The sequence below is a fragment of the Hemitrygon akajei genome, unplaced genomic scaffold (assembly GCF_048418815.1).
Source record: "Hemitrygon akajei unplaced genomic scaffold, sHemAka1.3 Scf000060, whole genome shotgun sequence".
Classification (NCBI taxonomy): Eukaryota; Metazoa; Chordata; class Chondrichthyes; order Myliobatiformes; family Dasyatidae; genus Hemitrygon; species Hemitrygon akajei.
The window spans coordinates 2917238-2938960 of NW_027331946.1; the positions used below are offsets into that span (position 1 = coordinate 2917238).

Below are 21723 nucleotides of genomic sequence, written 5' to 3' on the forward strand. Positions count from 1 at the left end.
TACAGGATCCTGCAGTAGTTTTACTCAATCTGAGCACTGACAATAAAGTGGTAGACAACTTTCACCAAAATCTTGCATAAACTACAACTGACGAAAAACACCATCCCTCACTATAAATACAAGTCTGCTCCACTTGTAGAGTTAGAGTCCGACAAATCCACCGTGACCGATCCATTATTACAGATAGGACAATTCATAATAACTGTCCGGCTATAATTTTACAGGATAAACTAGCAAAAGCAACTCCTTAAATAGATAAAGCCATTCCAAACACACATAACTTACAGAAATCAATTAATGAAAAACTTTAGAAATATGCTGAATTAAAAGTGGAAATTGAAAGACTGTGGAACACAGTATACATTGTCCCGATAATACTATCAACAACTGGTATCATCCAAACAGCACTACACAATAGTATTAAAGAATTAGCTCCACACAGCAATGTTCATGTAAATCTTACGAAAGCCACAATAGTATACACCACGAGAGTAATCTGAAATTATCTATCAATTGAGAAATGAATGTGCTTGGATATGCCCGTACCTCAGGATTTGCCATTTTGAATTAAGAAAAAATAAAAATTAATACTCGGTTATTTATAAAGAACCTTTCATCGGGGGAATGTCGTTCAAATTGCGTTACAATGGGATAAAGTGAAAACTAGAAAATAAAAGACAAAATAATTTCAATTACAAGCAAGGTTCAAATTTTAAAAAAAGTTTTACGCTGGTGCTTAAAAGTGACTAACGGAGTCTACATCCCTTACACAGTACTTGCAGAAGTCTTGGTCTCCCTACTTGTATATATCTGCCTCAGAATTTTGTACAGTACTGTTGTTTTAATTGTTGAATTCTACAGTTTAGGAGAATAGTTCAAAAATAAGCAAAAAAAATCTGACCTGCCAACGATCATTTGGCCTTGTACCTTATTGTCTGCCTGCACTGCATTTCGTCGGCAACTGAAACACTGTTTCCTTGAACTATTCTGTTCTGCTTTTCCTTGTAGGACCCCATTGCACCGACGTGATGATATTATTTATTTGGATCGCATGCATAAACTTTTTCATTGTATCTTGGTACATGTGACTATAAAAAAACAATTTGCCAAGTTGTTGTTGTCAATAACACAGAGCTGCTTGGTTGTCTAAGATTGTTACACCCAGGGGTGGTAGCGGGGATACGCTCCCACGACCTATTAAATGCTCCCAGTGGCGTGCGACTCAAACAGCCTCTGACAATCAGGTCCAGCTCCTGGCCTTCACGTGTGGCTTAGCTACTAAGCTTGGTAGAGGCATTTCTTCCGATAGTAGAAAGGACAAATGCGGGTTACTGCCAGTTGATAACCAGTCATTTCGGGCAATTGGTGCTCGTCGGCCGTGATTGGCAGCTCATCCAGAAGAAGGAAAACAGTGACCTCACGCTGTACCCCTCATGGGGGAAACTTATGAGTAAACCCAGTGGGGAAAAATCTGGAACTGGAGCCCCTAAGGCAGTCTTACGTTGCATTCAATGCGGTCTGTCAACTCCTGTGACAATTCTGGTGCCAAGCTCTATCGGTCTCTGCAGTTCCTTTGTGTTCATCGTCTGCTAATGATGTTTTGAATATAATCAAATGTTATTGTAACGGAAGTGCAGTCAGGATTGCGATAAGATATCAGGGGAACGTTCACTTGAAGATTAATTAATATCAGAATATGAGGTTTGGACATTTTCTGGGACATCCATCGCTGTCAAATTCCACTGTCTGTAAACAAAATTTTACTTTCTGTCCTAATATCCATCGAAGCATTGAATTAATTCATGTAATCTCAAACACTGAATGTTCAAATGCCGTTATAATGTTCTTTGTCAGTTGAGCCATTTAACATTTTGATTATGTTCTCTGTTCTTATGGAAGATGTTCAACAGAAGCACAAGGAGACTCTGCGGGCACAAACTGAAACACTGAGCGTGAACACGATCCTGATGAGGGAGAAGGTGAAGGTTTTCCAGCTGGTTGATCGATACGTTGAGCTCACGGTCATTTCGACTGTTCGAGATCGGAGACTGGTGGAACATGAGCTGCAGGCAAGAGGCAGAGACCACGAGGAGTGGAGAGAGGAACATCTCCGCAGAGAGCTGGAAAAAATTCGGACTGATCAGTTGCTCCAGAGCAGCTTTTCCGGGAGTCAATCCAAATCTGGGGATTCAGCAGCTGTGACCGGAGTCGCGGGGATCGGGAAAACCACAATGGTACAAAAGATCGTTTATGACTGGGCCACGGGGAAAATATACCAACAGTTCCAGTTTGTCTTCAGTTTCAAATTCCGGGATTTAAACTCCATTAACTGCAGAATAAACCTGAAGGAACTGATTCTGGATCAGTATCCTTACTTTGGGAATATCCTGAGAGAGGTCTGGAAGAACCCAGAGGGATTGCTGTTTATATTCGATGGTTTGGATGAATTCAATGACACAATTGATTTTTCTGACAGTCGGAGAAACACAGAACCTCAGTCCACATGCACAGATCCTGAATTCAAGTGCAAGGTGTCTGACATTGTGTATAGTTTAATCCAGCACAAGCTGCTCCCAGGGTGTTCAGTGCTGGTGACCACCCGCCCCACTGCGTTAGATTTATTGGAAAAGGCGAAGATCAGTGTCTGGGCTGAAATCCTGGGATTTGTTGGTGAGGAACGGAAGGAATATTTCATCAGACATTTTGAAGATCAGACAGTGGCGGAAGCTGTTTTCAAACACGTGAAGGAGAACGAGATCCTGTACACCATGACCTACAATCCTGCCTACTGCTCGATCCTCGTCCTGGCACTGGGCCCCTTCTTCACACAAAGTGTCAGGGGACCACAGCGAGTTCCCAAGACCATCACCCAACTGTACTCCTACTATATTTACAACATCCTCAAAAACCACGGCCGTGAGATTGAGAACCCCCGTGATGTGTTACTCAGGGTTGGTCAGATGGCCTTCAGAGGAGTGTCCGAGAAGAAGATTCTGTTTACAGATGGAGATTTGATCAAGTACGATCTGCAGCCTTCCCAGTTCCTGTCCGGGTTCCTGATGGAGCTTTTAGAGAGAGAGGATTCTGCCCGGTGTGTGCTGTACACATTCCCACACCTCACTATCCAAGAGTTTGTAGCTGCAGTCGCACAGTTCCTGAATCCACATCCAGGGGATATCCTGATATTCCTCACTGAAGCCTACAGCATTATAGATGGGCAATTTGAGGTATTTCTCCGTTTTCTTGCTGGACTCTCCAACCCAATGGCAGCTCGGGGCCTGGAGGAGTTTCTGGGTCCATTTCATCATGAAACAACCTGCCGGGTAATTGACTGGGTTAAGGAGGAGGTTAAGCACCGGATTGGAAACACTGGGACTGAAGCTCTTAAGAGGAGCCTCCTGAACACATTGCACTACCTGTTTGAGTCTCAGAATCGTGGACTGGCTCAGGAAGCACTGGGATCAGTGGAAACACTTTCATTCAGTGGAATGACACTGACCCCGATTGACTGCGCGGTCCTGTCTCATGCCATCGGATTCTGTGATACAATAAAACACCTCGACCTGGACAGCTGCCACATTCAGTGTGAAGGAATCCAGCGGCTGGGACCCGGGCTGCACAAGTGCCAGAAGTTGAGGTAACTTGTTGTATCTCTCACTCTGAACTGTGAAACTGCCTCATTGTGTTGTTTCAATGTAAAGGGATTTGGGTAAAACTGTAGTAAATCAGATTGTGAAGAATTGTGAAAAATGCCCAGGGATCGGTCACTAATTCCCCAAGGACGGGAGGGTTCTGTGTTTCTTTGTGAAGGGATGTTGGAGACTTCATCAGATCAGTGAACAACGGTCATTGGTTTAATGGTAGTAAATCACAGGAATGGCCATGTTTCTCGCTGCCTGTGACACGTCCATTGACAATGTTCCTTCTCACTGTTACAGACACTCAGACCGACACTGACTGCAGCAGGTGGGTCAGAGATTCACGCCCCCTTCCTGGTGAGAGACAAGTGACCGTCAGCAGACTGTCCCAGTGAGAAGGAAAGAAATACCATTGTGAGATTGTCCTCCCACTGCCCATCTCCGTGTGTGACTTTGCTCAGTTCCAGATACGCAAAGAGCGAGGGCGCATCTCCTCTGGGCCTCTGTTCAGACCCAACACACACGTACAAACATTTATGCATCCACTCGTCTTGTAGGATTATCGTTTACCCTTGGAATCCTCCTGTGGGACCTCTCATCCAAATCCCCCTTCCATTCTTTGGGATCAAGTACCCATCGCCATTTCTCCCGTGGGTTCGCTATTACACTTTCCTAATGTTCCAGTGCGATGTCTTTACCCCACCCCTCTTCATCCCGTGGGATGGCTCATCCCCATCTTCCTTCTTCCTGTGGGATCTCTCAACCCATCCCCCATCCTCCTGTGAGAACTCTCTTCTCCACACCCCATCCCCCTGTGGGATCACTATTTTCTATTCCACTTCCTCCTGTGGGGCCTCTGTTCCCATCCAGCGTCCTCCTGAGGGATCTCTCTTCCCCGTCAATTTCCTTCTGTAGGTTCTCTCTTCCTCCTGTGTGATCTCTCTTCCACATCTCCCTTCTTCATCTGCCCTCACTATTCCCCATCAGCCGTCTTCCTGTGGGATCCCTCCTCCCCATCCCCCTTCCTCCTGTGGGATCTCTCTACCCCATCCTCTTTCCTCCTGTAGGACCTCTCCTCCCCTTCCCCCTTCCGCCTATGGGATCTCTCTTCCCCATCCCCCTTCCGCCTGTGGGACCTGTCCTCCACATCCCCTTACTCCTGTGGGATTTCTCTTCCCCATCCCCCTTCCTCCGGTGGGATCCCTCTCCCCATCCCCCTTCCTCCGGTGGGATCCCTCTCCCCATCTCTCTTTCTCCTGTGGGATCTCTTTTCCCCAACCACTTTCTCCTGTGGGATCTCTCTTCCATCCTACTTCCTCCCCTGGGATCTCCCTTCCCCATCTCACTTCCTTCCATAGGATTTCTCTTCCCCATCCCCCTTCCTCCGCTGGCAACTCCGGTGGAATTACCCTTCCCCATTCAAATTCCTCCTTTCACAAACCCCTTACTCCCGTGGGAACTCTATTCCCCATCCCCCTTATTCCGGTGGGATCTCATTTCCCCATTCCCTTTCCTCCCGTGGGATCTCTCTTCCCCATCCCCTTTCCTCCGGTGGGATCGCTCTTCCCCATATTGCTTCCTCTATTGGGATAACCATTCCCCATCCGCCTTCCTCCTTTGGGATCTCTCGTCCATCCGACTTCCACCTGTGTGCTCTCCCCTTTCCCCTTCCTCCTGTGGGTCCTCTGTTCCATGTCCCCTCTTCCTGACGGCTCTCTCTTTCCCATCCCCATTCCTCCTGTGGGATCTCTATTCCCCAACACTCACCCTCCTGTGGGATCCCTCTTCCCCATCTCACTTCCTCCTGTGGTATCTCACTTCCCCACCCCCTTTTCCTCCCATGGGATCTCTCTTTCCCATACCCCTTAATCTAATGGAATATACCCATCCACCTGCCTGCTTTGGGATCACTCGTCCATCCGACTTCCTCTTGTGGGCTCTCCCGATCCCCGTTCCTCCTGTGGGTCCTCTGTTCCAATGTCCCCTCTTGATGTAGGATCTCTCTTTCCCATCCCCATAACTCCTGAGGAATCTCTCCTATTCATCCCCCATCCTCCTGCATGATCTCTCTTCCCAGTCCTTCCTCTTACTGTCGGATCTCTCTTCCCATTCTCTTTGCTCCTGTGGGATCTCTCTATGTCAACACCCTTCCTCTTGTGGGATTTCTCCACCCCATCCCCCTTCCTCCTGTGGGATCTCTCTACCCCATCCTCTTTCCTCCTGTAGGACCTCTCCTCCCCTTCCCCCCTCCGCCTGTTGGATCTCTTTTCCCCATCCCCCTTCCGCCTGTGGGACCTGTCCTCCACATCCCCTTACTCCTGTGGGATTTCTCTTCCCCATCCCCCTTCCTCCGGTGGGATCCCTCTTCCCCGTCCCCCTTCCTCCGGTGGGATCCCTCTCCCCATCTCTCTTTCTCCTGTGGGATCTCTTTTCCCCAACCACTTTCTCCTGTGGGATCTCTCTTCCCCATCCCTTTCCGCCTGTGGGAACTCTCCTCCCCATCCCCTTACTCCTGTGGGATCTCTCTGCCATCCCACTTTCTCCCCTGGGATCTCCCTTCCCCATCCCCCTTCCTCCGCTGGCAACTCCGGTGGAATTACCCTTCCCCATTCAAATTCCTCCTTTCACAAACCCCTTACTCCCGTGGGAACTCTATTCCCCATCCCCCTTATTCCGGTGGGATCTCATTTCCCCATCCCCTTTCCTCCCGTGGGATCTCTCTTCCCCATCCCCTTTCCTCCGGTGGGATCGCTCTTCCCCATATTGCTTCCTCTATTGGGATAACCATTCCCCATCCGCCTTCCTCCTTTGGGATCTCTCGTCCATCCGACTTCCACCTGTGTGCTCTCCCCGTTCCCCTTCCTCCTGTGGTTCCTCTGTTCCATGTCCCCTATTCCTGACGGCTCTCTCTTTCCCATCCCCATTCCTCTTGTGGGATCTCTATTCCCCAACACTCACCATCCTGTGGGATCCCTCTTCCCCATCTCCCTTCCTCCTGTGGTATCTCACTTCCCCACCCCCTTTCCTCCCATGGGATCTCTCTTTCCCATACCCCTTACTCTAATGGAATATACCCATCCACCTGCCTGCTTTGGGATAACTCGTCCATCCGACTTCCTCTTGTGGGCTCTCCCGATCCCCGTTCCTCCTGTGGGTCCTCTGATCCATGTCCCCTCTTGATGTTGGATCTCTCTTTCCCATCCCCATAACTCCTGAGGAATCTCTCCTATTCATCCCCCATCCTCCTGTATGATCTCTCTTCCCAGTCCTTCCTCTTACTGTCGGATCTCTCTTCCCATTCTCTTTGCTCCTGTGGGATCTCTCCTCCCCTTCCCCCTTCCGCCTATGGGATCTCTCTTCCCCATCCCCCTTCCGCCTGTGGGACCTGTCCTCCACATCCCCTTACTCCTGTGGGATTTCTCTTCCCCATCCCCCTTCCTCCGGTGGGATCCCTCTCCCCATCCCCCTTCCTCCGGTGGGATCCCTCTCCCCATCTCTCTTTCTCCTGTGGGACCTCTCATCCAAATCCCCCTTCCATTCTTTGGGATCAAGTACCCATCGCCATTTCTCCCGTGGGTTCGCTATTACACTTTCCTAATGTTCCAGTGCGATGTCTTTACCCCACCCCTCTTCATCCCGTGGGATGGCTCATCCCCATCTTCCTTCTTCCTGTGGGATCTCTCAACCCATCCCCCATCCTCCTGTGAGAACTCTCTTCTCCACACCCCATCCCCCTGTGGGATCACTATTTTCTATTCCACTTCCTCCTGTGGGGCCTCTGTTCCCATCCAGCGTCCTCCTGAGGGATCTCTCTTCCCCGTCAATTTCCTTCTGTAGGTTCTCTCTTCCTCCTGTGTGATCTCTCTTCCACATCTCCCTTCTTCATCTGCCCTCACTATTCCCCATCAGCCGTCTTCCTGTGGGATCCCTCCTCCCCATCCCCCTTCCTCCTGTGGGATCTCTCTACCCCATCCTCTTTCCTCCTGTAGGACCTCTCCTCCCCTTCCCCCTTCCGCCTATGGGATCTCTCTTCCCCATCCCCCTTCCGCCTGTGGGACCTGTCCTCCACATCCCCTTACTCCTGTGGGATTTCTCTTCCCCATCCCCCTTCCTCCGGTGGGATCCCTCTCCCCATCCCCCTTCCTCCGGTGGGATCCCTCTCCCCATCTCTCTTTCTCCTGTGGGATCTCTTTTCCCCAACCACTTTCTCCTGTGGGATCTCTCTTCCATCCTACTTCCTCCCCTGGGATCTCCCTTCCCCATCTCACTTCCTTCCATAGGATTTCTCTTCCCCATCCCCCTTCCTCCGCTGGCAACTCCGGTGGAATTACCCTTCCCCATTCAAATTCCTCCTTTCACAAACCCCTTACTCCCGTGGGAACTCTATTCCCCATCCCCCTTATTCCGGTGGGATCTCATTTCCCCATTCCCTTTCCTCCCGTGGGATCTCTCTTCCCCATCCCCTTTCCTCCGGTGGGATCGCTCTTCCCCATATTGCTTCCTCTATTGGGATAACCATTCCCCATCCGCCTTCCTCCTTTGGGATCTCTCGTCCATCCGACTTCCACCTGTGTGCTCTCCCCTTTCCCCTTCCTCCTGTGGGTCCTCTGTTCCATGTCCCCTCTTCCTGACGGCTCTCTCTTTCCCATCCCCATTCCTCCTGTGGGATCTCTATTCCCCAACACTCACCCTCCTGTGGGATCCCTCTTCCCCATCTCCCTTCCTCCTGTGGTATCTCACTTCCCCACCCCCTTTTCCTCCCATGGGATCTCTCTTTCCCATACCCCTTAATCTAATGGAATATACCCATCCACCTGCCTGCTTTGGGATCACTCGTCCATCCGACTTCCTCTTGTGGGCTCTCCCGATCCCCGTTCCTCCTGTGGGTCCTCTGTTCCAATGTCCCCTCTTGATGTAGGATCTCTCTTTCCCATCCCCATAACTCCTGAGGAATCTCTCCTATTCATCCCCCATCCTCCTGCATGATCTCTCTTCCCAGTCCTTCCTCTTACTGTCGGATCTCTCTTCCCATTCTCTTTGCTCCTGTGGGATCTCTCTATGTCAACACCCTTCCTCTTGTGGGATTTCTCCACCCCATCCCCCTTCCTCCTGTGGGATCTCTCTACCCCATCCTCTTTCCTCCTGTAGGACCTCTCCTCCCCTTCCCCCCTCCGCCTGTTGGATCTCTTTTCCCCATCCCCCTTCCGCCTGTGGGACCTGTCCTCCACATCCCCTTACTCCTGTGGGATTTCTCTTCCCCATCCCCCTTCCTCCGGTGGGATCCCTCTTCCCCGTCCCCCTTCCTCCGGTGGGATCCCTCTCCCCATCTCTCTTTCTCCTGTGGGATCTCTTTTCCCCAACCACTTTCTCCTGTGGGATCTCTCTTCCCCATCCCTTTCCGCCTGTGGGAACTCTCCTCCCCATCCCCTTACTCCTGTGGGATCTCTCTGCCATCCCACTTTCTCCCCTGGGATCTCCCTTCCCCATCCCCCTTCCTCCGCTGGCAACTCCGGTGGAATTACCCTTCCCCATTCAAATTCCTCCTTTCACAAACCCCTTACTCCCGTGGGAACTCTATTCCCCATCCCCCTTATTCCGGTGGGATCTCATTTCCCCATCCCCTTTCCTCCCGTGGGATCTCTCTTCCCCATCCCCTTTCCTCCGGTGGGATCGCTCTTCCCCATATTGCTTCCTCTATTGGGATAACCATTCCCCATCCGCCTTCCTCCTTTGGGATCTCTCGTCCATCCGACTTCCACCTGTGTGCTCTCCCCGTTCCCCTTCCTCCTGTGGTTCCTCTGTTCCATGTCCCCTATTCCTGACGGCTCTCTCTTTCCCATCCCCATTCCTCTTGTGGGATCTCTATTCCCCAACACTCACCATCCTGTGGGATCCCTCTTCCCCATCTCCCTTCCTCCTGTGGTATCTCACTTCCCCACCCCCTTTCCTCCCATGGGATCTCTCTTTCCCATACCCCTTACTCTAATGGAATATACCCATCCACCTGCCTGCTTTGGGATAACTCGTCCATCCGACTTCCTCTTGTGGGCTCTCCCGATCCCCGTTCCTCCTGTGGGTCCTCTGATCCATGTCCCCTCTTGATGTTGGATCTCTCTTTCCCATCCCCATAACTCCTGAGGAATCTCTCCTATTCATCCCCCATCCTCCTGTATGATCTCTCTTCCCAGTCCTTCCTCTTACTGTCGGATCTCTCTTCCCATTCTCTTTGCTCCTGTGGGATCTCTCCTCCCCTTCCCCCTTCCGCCTATGGGATCTCTCTTCCCCATCCCCCTTCCGCCTGTGGGACCTGTCCTCCACATCCCCTTACTCCTGTGGGATTTCTCTTCCCCATCCCCCTTCCTCCGGTGGGATCCCTCTCCCCATCCCCCTTCCTCCGGTGGGATCCCTCTCCCCATCTCTCTTTCTCCTGTGGGATCTCTTTTCCCCAACCACTTTCTCCTGTGGGATCTCTCTTCCATCCTACTTCCTCCCCTGGGATCTCCCTTCCCCATCTCACTTCCTTCCATAGGATTTCTCTTCCCCATCCCCCTTCCTCCGCTGGCAACTCCGGTGGAATTACCCTTCCCCATTCAAATTCCTCCTTTCACAAACCCCTTACTCCCGTGGGAACTCTATTCCCCATCCCCCTTATTCCGGTGGGATCTCATTTCCCCATTCCCTTTCCTCCCGTGGGATCTCTCTTCCCCATCCCCTTTCCTCCGGTGGGATCGCTCTTCCCCATATTGCTTCCTCTATTGGGATAACCATTCCCCATCCGCCTTCCTCCTTTGGGATCTCTCGTCCATCCGACTTCCACCTGTGTGCTCTCCCCTTTCCCCTTCCTCCTGTGGGTCCTCTGTTCCATGTCCCCTCTTCCTGACGGCTCTCTCTTTCCCATCCCCATTCCTCCTGTGGGATCTCTATTCCCCAACACTCACCCTCCTGTGGGATCCCTCTTCCCCATCTCCCTTCCTCCTGTGGTATCTCACTTCCCCACCCCCTTTTCCTCCCATGGGATCTCTCTTTCCCATACCCCTTAATCTAATGGAATATACCCATCCACCTGCCTGCTTTGGGATCACTCGTCCATCCGACTTCCTCTTGTGGGCTCTCCCGATCCCCGTTCCTCCTGTGGGTCCTCTGTTCCAATGTCCCCTCTTGATGTAGGATCTCTCTTTCCCATCCCCATAACTCCTGAGGAATCTCTCCTATTCATCCCCCATCCTCCTGCATGATCTCTCTTCCCAGTCCTTCCTCTTACTGTCGGATCTCTCTTCCCATTCTCTTTGCTCCTGTGGGATCTCTCTATGTCAACACCCTTCCTCTTGTGGGATTTCTCCACCCCATCCCCCTTCCTCCTGTGGGATCTCTCTACCCCATCCTCTTTCCTCCTGTAGGACCACTCCTCCCCTTCCCCCCTCCGCCTGTTGGATCTCTTTTCCCCATCCCCCTTCCGCCTGTGGGACCTGTCCTCCACATCCCCTTACTCCTGTGGGATTTCTCTTCCCCATCCCCCTTCCTCCGGTGGGATCCCTCTTCCCCGTCCCCCTTCCTCCGGTGGGATCCCTCTCCCCATCTCTCTTTCTCCTGTGGGATCTCTTTTCCCCAACCACTTTCTCCTGTGGGATCTCTCTTCCCCATCCCTTTCCGCCTGTGGGAACTCTCCTCCCCATCCCCTTACTCCTGTGGGATCTCTCTGCCATCCCACTTTCTCCCCTGGGATCTCCCTTCCCCATCCCCCTTCCTCCGCTGGCAACTCCGGTGGAATTACCCTTCCCCATTCAAATTCCTCCTTTCACAAACCCCTTACTCCCGTGGGAACTCTATTCCCCATCCCCCTTATTCCGGTGGGATCTCATTTCCCCATCCCCTTTCCTCCCGTGGGATCTCTCTTCCCCATCCCCTTTCCTCCGGTGGGATCGCTCTTCCCCATATTGCTTCCTCTATTGGGATAACCATTCCCCATCCGCCTTCGTCCTTTGGGATCTCTCGTCCATCCGACTTCCACCTGTGTGCTCTCCCCGTTCCCCTTCCTCCTGTGGTTCCTCTGTTCCATGTCCCCTATTCCTGACGGCTCTCTCTTTCCCATCCCCATTCCTCCTGTGGGATCTCTATTCCCCAACACTCACCCTCCTGTGGGATCCCTCTTCCCCATCTCCCTTCCTCCTGTGGTATCTCACTTCCCCACCCCCTTTCCTCCCATGGGATCTCTCTTTCCCATACCCCTTACTCTAATGGAATATACCCATCCACCTGCCTGCTTTGGGATAACTCGTCCATCCGACTTCCTCTTGTGGGCTCTCCCGATCCCCGTTCCTCCTGTGGGTCCTCTGATCCATGTCCCCTCTTGATGTTGGATCTCTCTTTCCCATCCCCATAACTCCTGAGGAATCTCTCCTATTCATCCCCCATCCTCCTGTATGATCTCTCTTCCCAGTCCTTCCTCTTACTGTCGGATCTCTCTTCCCATTCTCTTTGCTCCTGTGGGATCTCTCTATGTCAACACCCTTCCTCTTGTGGGATTTCTCCACCCCATCCCCCTTCCTCATGTGCAGCTCCTGTTCCCAAACCCCTTCCTCCGGTGGGATCTCTCTTACCCATCCCCCTTCCTCCTGAGGAAACTCTATTCCCCATTTTCCTTCTGTGAGATCTCTCTTCTCCATCCCCTTCCTCCTGTGGGATCTCGCTTCCCCACCCACTTCCTCCTATGGGATCTCTCTTCCCCAACCCACTTTCGCCCGTGGGATATCTGCTACATCCCCCTTCCTGCTGTGAGCTCTCTCCTCCCCATCACATTCCTGCTGTTGGAACTATTTTCCCCAACCCCACTCCTCACTCCTCCTGTGGGATTACCCATCCCCATTCATCTTGCTCCTGTGGCATCTCTCTTCCCCATCCCCCCACCTCCTGTGGGATCTTTCCCCATTCACCTTCCTCCTCTGGGATCTGTCTTCCCCAACCCCCATCTTCCTGTGTGTGCCCTCATCCCCATAACCCTTGCTCCTGTGGGAGCCTTCTTTCCCTTCCCCCTTCCACCTGTCGGATCTCTCTTCCCCATGCTCCTTCCTCTTATGAGATCCCTATTCCCCATCCCACTTTCGCCCGTGGGATCTCTGCCCCATCCCCCTTCCAGCTATGCGGCCTCTGTTGCCATCCCCCTCCCCCTCCCCTTCCTGTGGAGTCTCACTTCCCCATCCCTCTTCATTCTGTGGGATCTCTCCTACTGATCCCCCATCCTCCTGTCTGATCTCTCTTCACAATGCTCTGATCCTCCTGTGCGATCCCCCTTCCCCAACCCTACCGGCTGTGAGCTCTCTCCTCCCCATCAAATTCCTGCTGTTGGAACTATTTTCCCCATCCCCACTCCTCCTGTGGGATTACCCTTCCTCATTCACCTTCCTCCAATGGGATCTGTCTTCTCCATCCACATTCCTCCTTTGGGATCACTCGTCCATCAGACTTCCTCCTGTGGGATTTCTCTTCCCCATCCCCCTTATTCCTGTGGGATCTCTTTTCCCCAACCCCTTTCCTTCTGTGGATTTCTCTTCCCCATCCCCACACCTCCTGTCTGATCTCTCTTCACAATGCTCCGAGCCTCCTGTGGGATCTCTCTTCACCATCCCCCTTTCTCCTGTGGAATCTCTATTCCTTATCCCCCTTCCTCCTGTGGGATCTCTCTTCCCCATTTCCCTTCCTCCTGTGGAATCTTTATTCCTCATTCACCTTCCTCCTCTGGGATCTGTCTTCCCCATCCCCCATCTTCCAGTGGGATTTCTCTTCCCCATACTTCTTACTCCTGTGGAATCTCTATTCACCATTACCCTTCCTCCTCTGGGATCTCTTCCCCATCACCTTTCTCCTGTGGGATCTCCATTCCCCATCTCCCGTCCTCCTGCCGGGCTTCTGTTCCCATCCCCCACTCTTCTTGTGGAATCTCCCTTCCACACTCCCCTTCCTGTTTTTGGATTGCTAGTCCATCCTCTTGTGGGATCTCTCTGCCCCATCCCCCTTCCTCCTGTCGGAACTCTCTTTCCCATCCCCCTTCCACCTGTGGGATCCCTCTTACCTATCTCCCTTTGTCCTGTGGGATCTCTGTTCCCCATACCCATTGCTCTAATGGAATATACCTTCCCCAGCCACCTTCCTTCTTTGGGACCACTCGTCCATCCGACTTCCTCCTGTGGGCTCTCCCTTCCCATCCCCCTTCCTCCTGTGGGTCCTCTGTTCCATGTCCCCTCTTGATGTGGGATCTTTCTTTCCCCTCCCCATACCTCCTGAGGTATCTTTCCTACTCACCCACCATCCTCCTGTATGATCTCTCTTCCCCGTCCCTCCTCATCCTGTCGGATCTCTCTTCCCCACACTCCTTCCTCCTGTGGGATCGCTCTTTCCCATCCTCTTTAGTGCTGTGGGATCTCTCTTCCCCATCCCTCTTCCTCGTGGTATCTCTCCTCCCCATCCCCCTTCCTCCTATTGGGCCTCTGTTACAATCACCCCATTCCTGTATGATCTCTCTTCCCCGTCCCTCCTTTTCCTGTCGGATATCTCTTCCCCACGCTCCTTCCTCCTGTGGGATCTCTCTTTCCCATCCTCTTTAGCCCTGTGGGATCTCTCTTCTCCATCCCCCTTCCTCCTATTGGGCTCTGTTCCCATCACCCCACTTCCTGTGGGATCTCTTTTCCCCATGTCCAACTCTTCTTGTGGGATCTCCCTTCCACATCCCCCTTCCTGCTTTTGATCGTTCTTCCATCCGACCTCCTCTTGAGGGCTCTCTTTTCACGATCCTTCTTCCTGCTGTTGGGCTATTGTTCCCATTCCCCTCTTAGAAACATAGAAACATAACAAATAGGTGCAGGAGTAGGCCATTCGGTCCTTCGAGCCTGCACCGCTATTCAGTACGATCATGGCTGATCATCCAACTCATAACCCTGTACCTGCTTTCTCTCCACACCCCCGATCCCTTTAGCAAAAAGGGCCATAACAAACTTTCTCTTAAATATAGCCAATGAACCGGCCTCAGCTGTTTCCTGTGGCAGAGAATTCCACACATTCACCACTCTCTGTGTGAAGAAGTTTATCCTGATCTCGGTCCTAAAAGGCCTCCCCTTTATCTTTAAACTGTGACCCCTCGTTCTGGACATCCCCAACATCGGAATCAATCTTCCTGCATCTATCCTGTCCAATCCCTTTAGAATTTTATACTTTTCAGTAAGATCCCCCCCTCAGTCTTCTAAATTCCAGTGAGTATAAGCCTGGTCGATCCCGTCTTTCTTCATGTGAAAGTCCTGCCATCCCAGGAATCAATCTGGTGAACCTATTTTGTACTCCCTCTGTGGCAAGAATGTCTTTCCTCAGATTAGGGGAACAAAACTGCACACAATTCTCTTGGTCCGGTTTCACCAAGGCCTTGTACAACGGCAGTAGAACCTCCCTACTCCTGTACTCAAACCCTTTTGCTATGAATGCCAACATACCATTTGCCTTTTTCACCGCCTGCTGTACCTGCATGCCTCCCTTCAATGACTGGTGTACAATGACACCCATGTCTCGCTGCATTTCCCCTTTTCCTAATCGGCCACCGTTCAGATAATAATCTGTTTTCCTGTTCTTGCAACCAAAGTGGATAACCTCACATTTACCGACATTAAATTGCATCTGCCATGAATTTACCCACTCCCCTAACCTATCCAAGTCACTCTGCATCCTCTTAGCATCCTCCTCACAGCTAAAACCGCCGCCCAGCTTCGTGTCATCGGCAAACTTTGAGATGCTGCATTTAATCCCCTCGTCTATATCATTGATATATATTGTAAACAACTGGGGTCCTAGCACTGAGCCTTGCGGTACCCCACTAGTCACTGCCTGACATTCTGAAAGGGTCCCGTTTACTCCCACTCTTTGCTTCCTGTCTCCCAACCAATTCTCTATCCACATCAATACCATACCCCCAATACCGTGTGCTTTAAGTTTGCACACTAATCCTTCTCTATGATTTCTTTTCCCCGTTCATCCTATTTCTGTCGGATCTCTATTCCACACGCTCCTTCCTCCTGTGGGATCTCTCTTCCCCATCCCCCATCCACCGGTGCGATCTCTTTTTCCCTTCCCCCATCTTCATGTGGGATCCCTCTACCCATGCTCCTTCCACCTGTGGGATCTCTCTTTCCCATCCCTTTTCCTCCTGTGGGATCTCTCTTCACCATCCCACTTCCTGCAGTTGGGCCTTTCACACTTCTTGTGTGATCTCCCTTCTACATCCTCATTCCTGATTTTGGATAGCCAGTCCATCCGACCTCCTCCTGTGGGCTTTCGCTTCACCACCCCCTTAATGCTGTTGGGCCTCTGTTCCCATTCCCCTCTACCTGTGGCATCTGTATTACTCATCTCCCTTCATCCTGTGGGATCTCTCTTCCCCATCCCCCTTCCTCCTGTGGGATCTCTCTTCTCCATCCCCCTTCCTCCCATGGGATCTCTGCCCCATCTCCCTTCCTGCTATGCGGCCAGTGTTCGCAATCCCCCACTTCCGGTGGAGTCTCTCTTCCCCATCCCCCTTCCTCCTGTGGGATCTCTCTTCCCCATCTCCCTTCCTCGTGTGTCCTCTGCTCCATGTCTCTTCTTCCTCTGGGGCCTCTCTTTCCCAAACCCATTCCTCCTGAGGTATCTCTCATACTCACTCGCCATCCTCCTGTATGATCTCTCTTCCCCGTCCCTCCTCTTCCTATCGGATCCCTCTTCCACATCTCCTTCCTCTTGAGGGATTTATCTCCTCCCCTTTTGTTCCGTGGAATCTCATCCCCATCCACCTTCCTCCAGTGCGGTCTCTGTTCCCATCACTCTACTTCCTGTGGGATCTCTCTTCCCCATCTCCCTTCCTCCTATGGGATCTCTCTTGCCCTTCCCCCGTGCTCAAGTGGGATCTCTCTTCCCCATCCCCCTTCCTCCGGTGTGATATCTGCCCCATCCTCCGTCCTTATTTGGTATCGGTCGTCCACCCCCTTCCTCCTGTGGTTTCTCTCCTACTGATCCCCCAACCTCCTGTCTGATCTCTCTTCACCATTCTTGATCCTCCTGTGGGATGTCTCTTCCCCATCCCGCTTCCTGCTGTGGGATCTCTCTTGCCCATCAAATTACTGCTGTTGGATCACTCTTCCTCATCCCCCTTCATCCTGTGGGATGCACTTCCCCATACACTTTCCTCTTGTGGGATCTCTCTTCCCCATCTCCCTTTCTCCTGTATGAACTCCTTCCCCGACTCTCCTCTTCCTGTCGGATCTCTTTTCCACATTCTCTTTCCACCTGTGGGATTTGTTTTCCCCACCCCCTTTCTTCCTGTGGGATCTCTCCTCCCCACCCCCCTTCCTCCTTTGGGTCCTGTGTTCCATGTCCCCACATCCTGTGGGATCTCTGTTCCCAATCCCCCTTCATCCTGTGGGATCTCTCATCCCCATCCCCCCTCCTCCGGTGGTATCGCTCACCCCCATTCCTATTCCTCCTGTCGTATCTCTCTCTCTCCTATCCCCCTGCTTCCTGTGGGATCTCTCTTCCCCATCCCTTTAGCTCGGGTGGGTCTATTTCACTGTGTTGCATTGACATTTCTGCATTTCGGTCAGGAACACTTTTCTCTCCATCGGGAATGGGACAGAATATGTGGAGTTTACAGGGTCACATTGACAGACTAAATTACTGACATTCGAATAAAACCCTGGAGCTGGTAATTGAGGGACATTGACAGTGATGGGAACTCCGGTCAGTGATTTGCTGAAGGGTTTAATGTTTCCTGAAATATCCGAGTGAGAGAAATTCCCGCAAACCTACGGTTTGATTCACTTTGTTCATCAATTTGTTTGTTTGTACTTAGACTCTGTTATAATAAACTGGGAGATTCAGGAGTGAAACTGATGTCTGAGTCTCTGAGGAACCCGGAGTGTGAAATACAGAAACTGTGGTAAGTACCAGACTGTGGGAGATTGTGTTTACAGTCACTGGGTGTCTGACACTGAACATTAATGTGATCAGTAATTGTGTTACTGATAAACACTGGGGATTTGTACCGTCTCCTGTCTCTCTGTGTCCTTCACTCTCACTCTCTCTCTCTCATCTCCAGGCTGTGGGAAGTCGGTCTCACAGATTCCGGTGCCGAGGATCTCGCCTCCGCTCTCAGTACTAACCCATCACTGACAGAGCTGGACCTGAGTCATAATGAACTGGGAGATTCAGGAGTGAAACTGGTGTCTGCGGCTTTGAGGAACCCGTTGTGTAAAATACAGACACTGCGGTAAGTACCAGACTGTGGGAGATTGTGTTTACAGTCACAGGGTGTCTGACACTGCACATTAATGTGATCAGTAATTGTGTTACTGATAAACACTGGGGATTTGCACCGTCTCCTGTCTCTCTGTGTCCTTCACCCTCATTCTCTCTCATCTCCAGGCTGTGGGGTGTCGGTCTCACAGATTCCGGTGCCGAGGATCTCGTCTCAACTCTCAGTACAAAACCATCACTGATGGAGCTGGACCTGGTATTCAACTCGCTGACAGACCGATCTGTCCCCGCTCTCCGCCGCCTCATACTGACCCTCCCAAGTCTGGAGCGGATCTGGTGAGTGTTTGTGTTAATGTTCAATGTGATAAAGTATCAGCGGATCCCCGGATTTTCTGGTGATATTTGTCTGTGAGTGTTGAAACATTAACCCCAGTCCCCTGTTCCTGACTCTGTTGTGTATTCTGTTTATTTCATCTTTATTCTTCCATCTGTTTCAGGCTGGGGGAGAATCGGTTCAGTCGGACCGGGGAGAAGGAACTGAGATCTCTGCAGGAACCCAGACCCGGACTGAGAGTGGACTGTGAACATCAGCGCCCGCGGGATGGGGACATTTTGGCCGATTCCCCGCACTCCCCTTTAACTCCCCCTCCCCTTTAACTCCCGCCTTTACCTGTAATGGCCGCGCTCCGGGGGTAATTCCCAACGGTTTTAACGGAACCGACTCCAGTCTCGAGCTCAGTGACATCGGAAGCCATCCCGCATTGACGTATTTCCGCCTGCTGTTCGGCGGCGCAGCATCCGCCGGATGTGTGGATTCGAGACTCCCCCAAGTGAGACCCCGGGAAATTACACAGACAGGAAGAGCCCGTGGTCCGGGACTCAGTCCGGGACACCGGTGTCCCGGGGTGGGATTATCCCGCGAGAGAATTCTTTTACTCCCTTTGCTGAGGACGTTGAATTCACAGTCTGGCAGACATAATAATGTTAAATTGACAAATACCTCGGCAGTGACCCTGGACCTGCAGCGATCTCGAATACGGCCCTAAAGTGTGATTTTATAATCATCAGTTCCCCGATGCAGAGTGACGGTGAGAAACGGGACTGATTATTCAACCTGTCACTCGTTGTCGCCGGTCAGTTAATTGTGTGTGACTGTGAGTGAGTCGGGAGCAGCTTATTTATTCCCGCACGTCAGAAGCTCACACATTGTTTAATTTACATTTGTCATGATGAAATCAGTAAACCGCTGTAACTTCCTGTCTTGGTGTCGGATTCGAGTTTTATTTGAGGTTTCTGCTGACCCCGCACCCTGTGCACTGCAACAGTGGGTCGGAGCTCCTCACACTGACACAGTAGCGTCTCAGCTCCAGGCTGAGGGAGGTCGGATGCCCAGGATCTCATCTCCACCCAACCCCCTTCCTGGATAACTGACACCCTCTCGCCCCCCCCCCCCGGGAGACAGTTAAAATCGACTGTGATATCAGACGTGACACCACTAAAATCCGTAGTACGAGAAGGACTGGGGATGAAATACCGGGGTCAGACACAGAGTGAATCTCCCTCCACACCGTCCCGTCACACAATTCCGGGGTCAGGCACAGAGTGAATCTCCCTCCACACCGCCCCATCACACAATTCCGTGGTCAGACACAGAGTGAAGCTCCCTCCTCACCGTCCCATCACACAATCCCGGGGTCAGACACAGAGTGAATCTCCCTCCACACCGTCCCGTCACACAATTCCGGGGTCAGGCACAGAGTGAATCTCCCTCCACACCGCCCCATCACACAATTCCGTGGTCAGACACAGAGTGAAGCTCCCTCCTCACCGTCCCGTCACACAATTCCGGGGTCAGGCACAGAGTGAATCTCCCTCCACACCGTCCCATCACACAATTCCGGGGTCAGACACAGAGTGAATCTCCCTCTACACCGTCCCGTCACACAATTCCGGGGTCAGACACAGAGTGAATCTCCCTCTACACCGTCCCGTCACACAATTCCGGGGTCAGACACAGAGTGAATCTCCCTCCGCACCGTCCCATCACACAATCCCGGGGTCAGACACACAGAGTGAATCTCCCTCTACACCGTCCCGTCACACAATTCCGGGGTCAGACACAGAGTGAATCTCCCTCTACACCGTCCCGTCACACAATTCCGGGGTCAGACACAGAGTGAATCTCCGTCCACACCGTCCCATCACACACTCCCGGGGTCAGACACACAGAGTGAATCTCCCTCCACACCGTCCCATCACACAATTCCAGGTTCAGAAACAAAGTGAATCGCCCTCTACACCGTCCCGTCACACAATTCCGGGGTCAGACACAGAGTGAATCTCCCTCCACACTGTCCCATCACACAATTCCGGGGTCAGACACAGAGTAAATCTCCCTCCGCACACACCCCTTCCCATTCACTCAAACCATCTGCATTCCTAACGGGACGCACCCCTACCCATTCGTTTCCATCGTCCGAACATTTCAACTGGGCCCCACCCTTTCCTATTCACTGCCAATGGGACCCCACCCCTTCCTATTCACTGCCACCATCTGCCTCCCAATGGCACCCCTTCCTATTCACTGCCAATGGGGCCCTACCCCTTCTTATTCACTGCCAATGGGGCCCTACCCCTTCTTATTCACTGCCAATGGGGCCCTACCCCTTCTTATTCACTGCCAATGGGGCCCTACCCCTTCCTATTCACTGCCAATGGGGCCCTACCCCTTCTTATTCACTGCCAATGGGGCCCCACCCCTTCCTATTCACTGCCAATGGGACCACATCCCTTCCTATTCACTGCCAATGGGGCCCCACCCCTTCTTATTCACTGCCAATGGGGCCCCACCCCTTCTTATTCACTGCCAATGGGGCCCCACCCCTTCCTATTCACTGCCAATGGGACCACATCCCTTCCTATTCACTGCCAATGGGGCCCCACCCCTTCTTATTCACTGCCAATGGGGCCCCACCCCTTCTTATTCACTGCCAATGGGGCCCCACCCCTTCCTATTCACTGCCAATGGGACCACATCCCTTCCTATTCACTGCCAATGGGGCCCTACCCCTTCTTATTCACTGCCAATGGGGCCCCACCCCTTCTTATTCACTGCCAATGGGGCCCCACCCCTTCCTATTCACTGCCAATGGGACCCCACCCCTTCTTATTCACTGCCAATGGGACCCCATCCCTTCCTATTCACTGCCAATGGGACCCCACCCCTTCCTATTCACTGCCAATGGGGCCCCACCCCTTCCTATTCACTGCCAATGGGACCCCACCCCTTCCTATTCACTGCCAATGGGGCCCCACCCCTTCCTATTCACTGCCAATGGGACCACATCCCTTCCTATTCACTGCCAATGGGGCCCCACCCCTTCTTATTCACTGCCAATGGGGCCCCATCCCTTCCTATTCACTGCCAATGGGGCCCCACCCCTTCCTATTCATTGCCAATGGGGCCCCACCCCTTCCAGTTCATTTCCAATGGGACCCCACCCCTTCCTATTCACTGCCAATGGGGCCCCACCCCTTGCTATTCACTGCCAATGGGGCCCCACCCCTTCTTATTCACTGCCAATGGGGCCCCACCCCTTCCTATTCACTGCCAATGGGGCCCCACCCCTTCTTATTCACTGCCAATGGGACCCCACCCCTTCCTATTCACTGCCAATGGGACCCCACCCCTTCCTATTCACTGCCAATGCGACCCCACCCCTTCCTATTCACTGCCAATGGGGCCCCACCCCTTCCTATTCACTGCCACCATCTGCCTCCCAATGACACCCCTTCCAGTTCATTTCCAACGGGTCTGTGAACC

The 21723-nt window shown here is 52.2% G+C and overlaps 1 protein-coding gene across 1 annotated transcript in view; it reads left to right on the plus strand.

Moving 5' to 3' along the window:
- The window catches only part of LOC140721698 (NACHT, LRR and PYD domains-containing protein 3-like), a 52314-nt gene extending 33157 nt beyond the window's left edge, over positions 1–19157 (plus strand). The window contains exons 9-13 of the mRNA XM_073036485.1: positions 1900–3637; positions 17497–17583; positions 17743–17913; positions 18069–18236; positions 18398–19157. Coding sequence (XP_072892586.1) covers positions 1900–3637; positions 17497–17583; positions 17743–17913; positions 18069–18236; positions 18398–18557 — 2324 coding nt within the window. The 3' untranslated portion in view covers positions 18558–19157. The remainder of the gene's footprint in view (positions 1–1899; positions 3638–17496; positions 17584–17742; positions 17914–18068; positions 18237–18397) is intronic.
- Positions 19158–21723: the final 2566 nt, after the last annotated feature.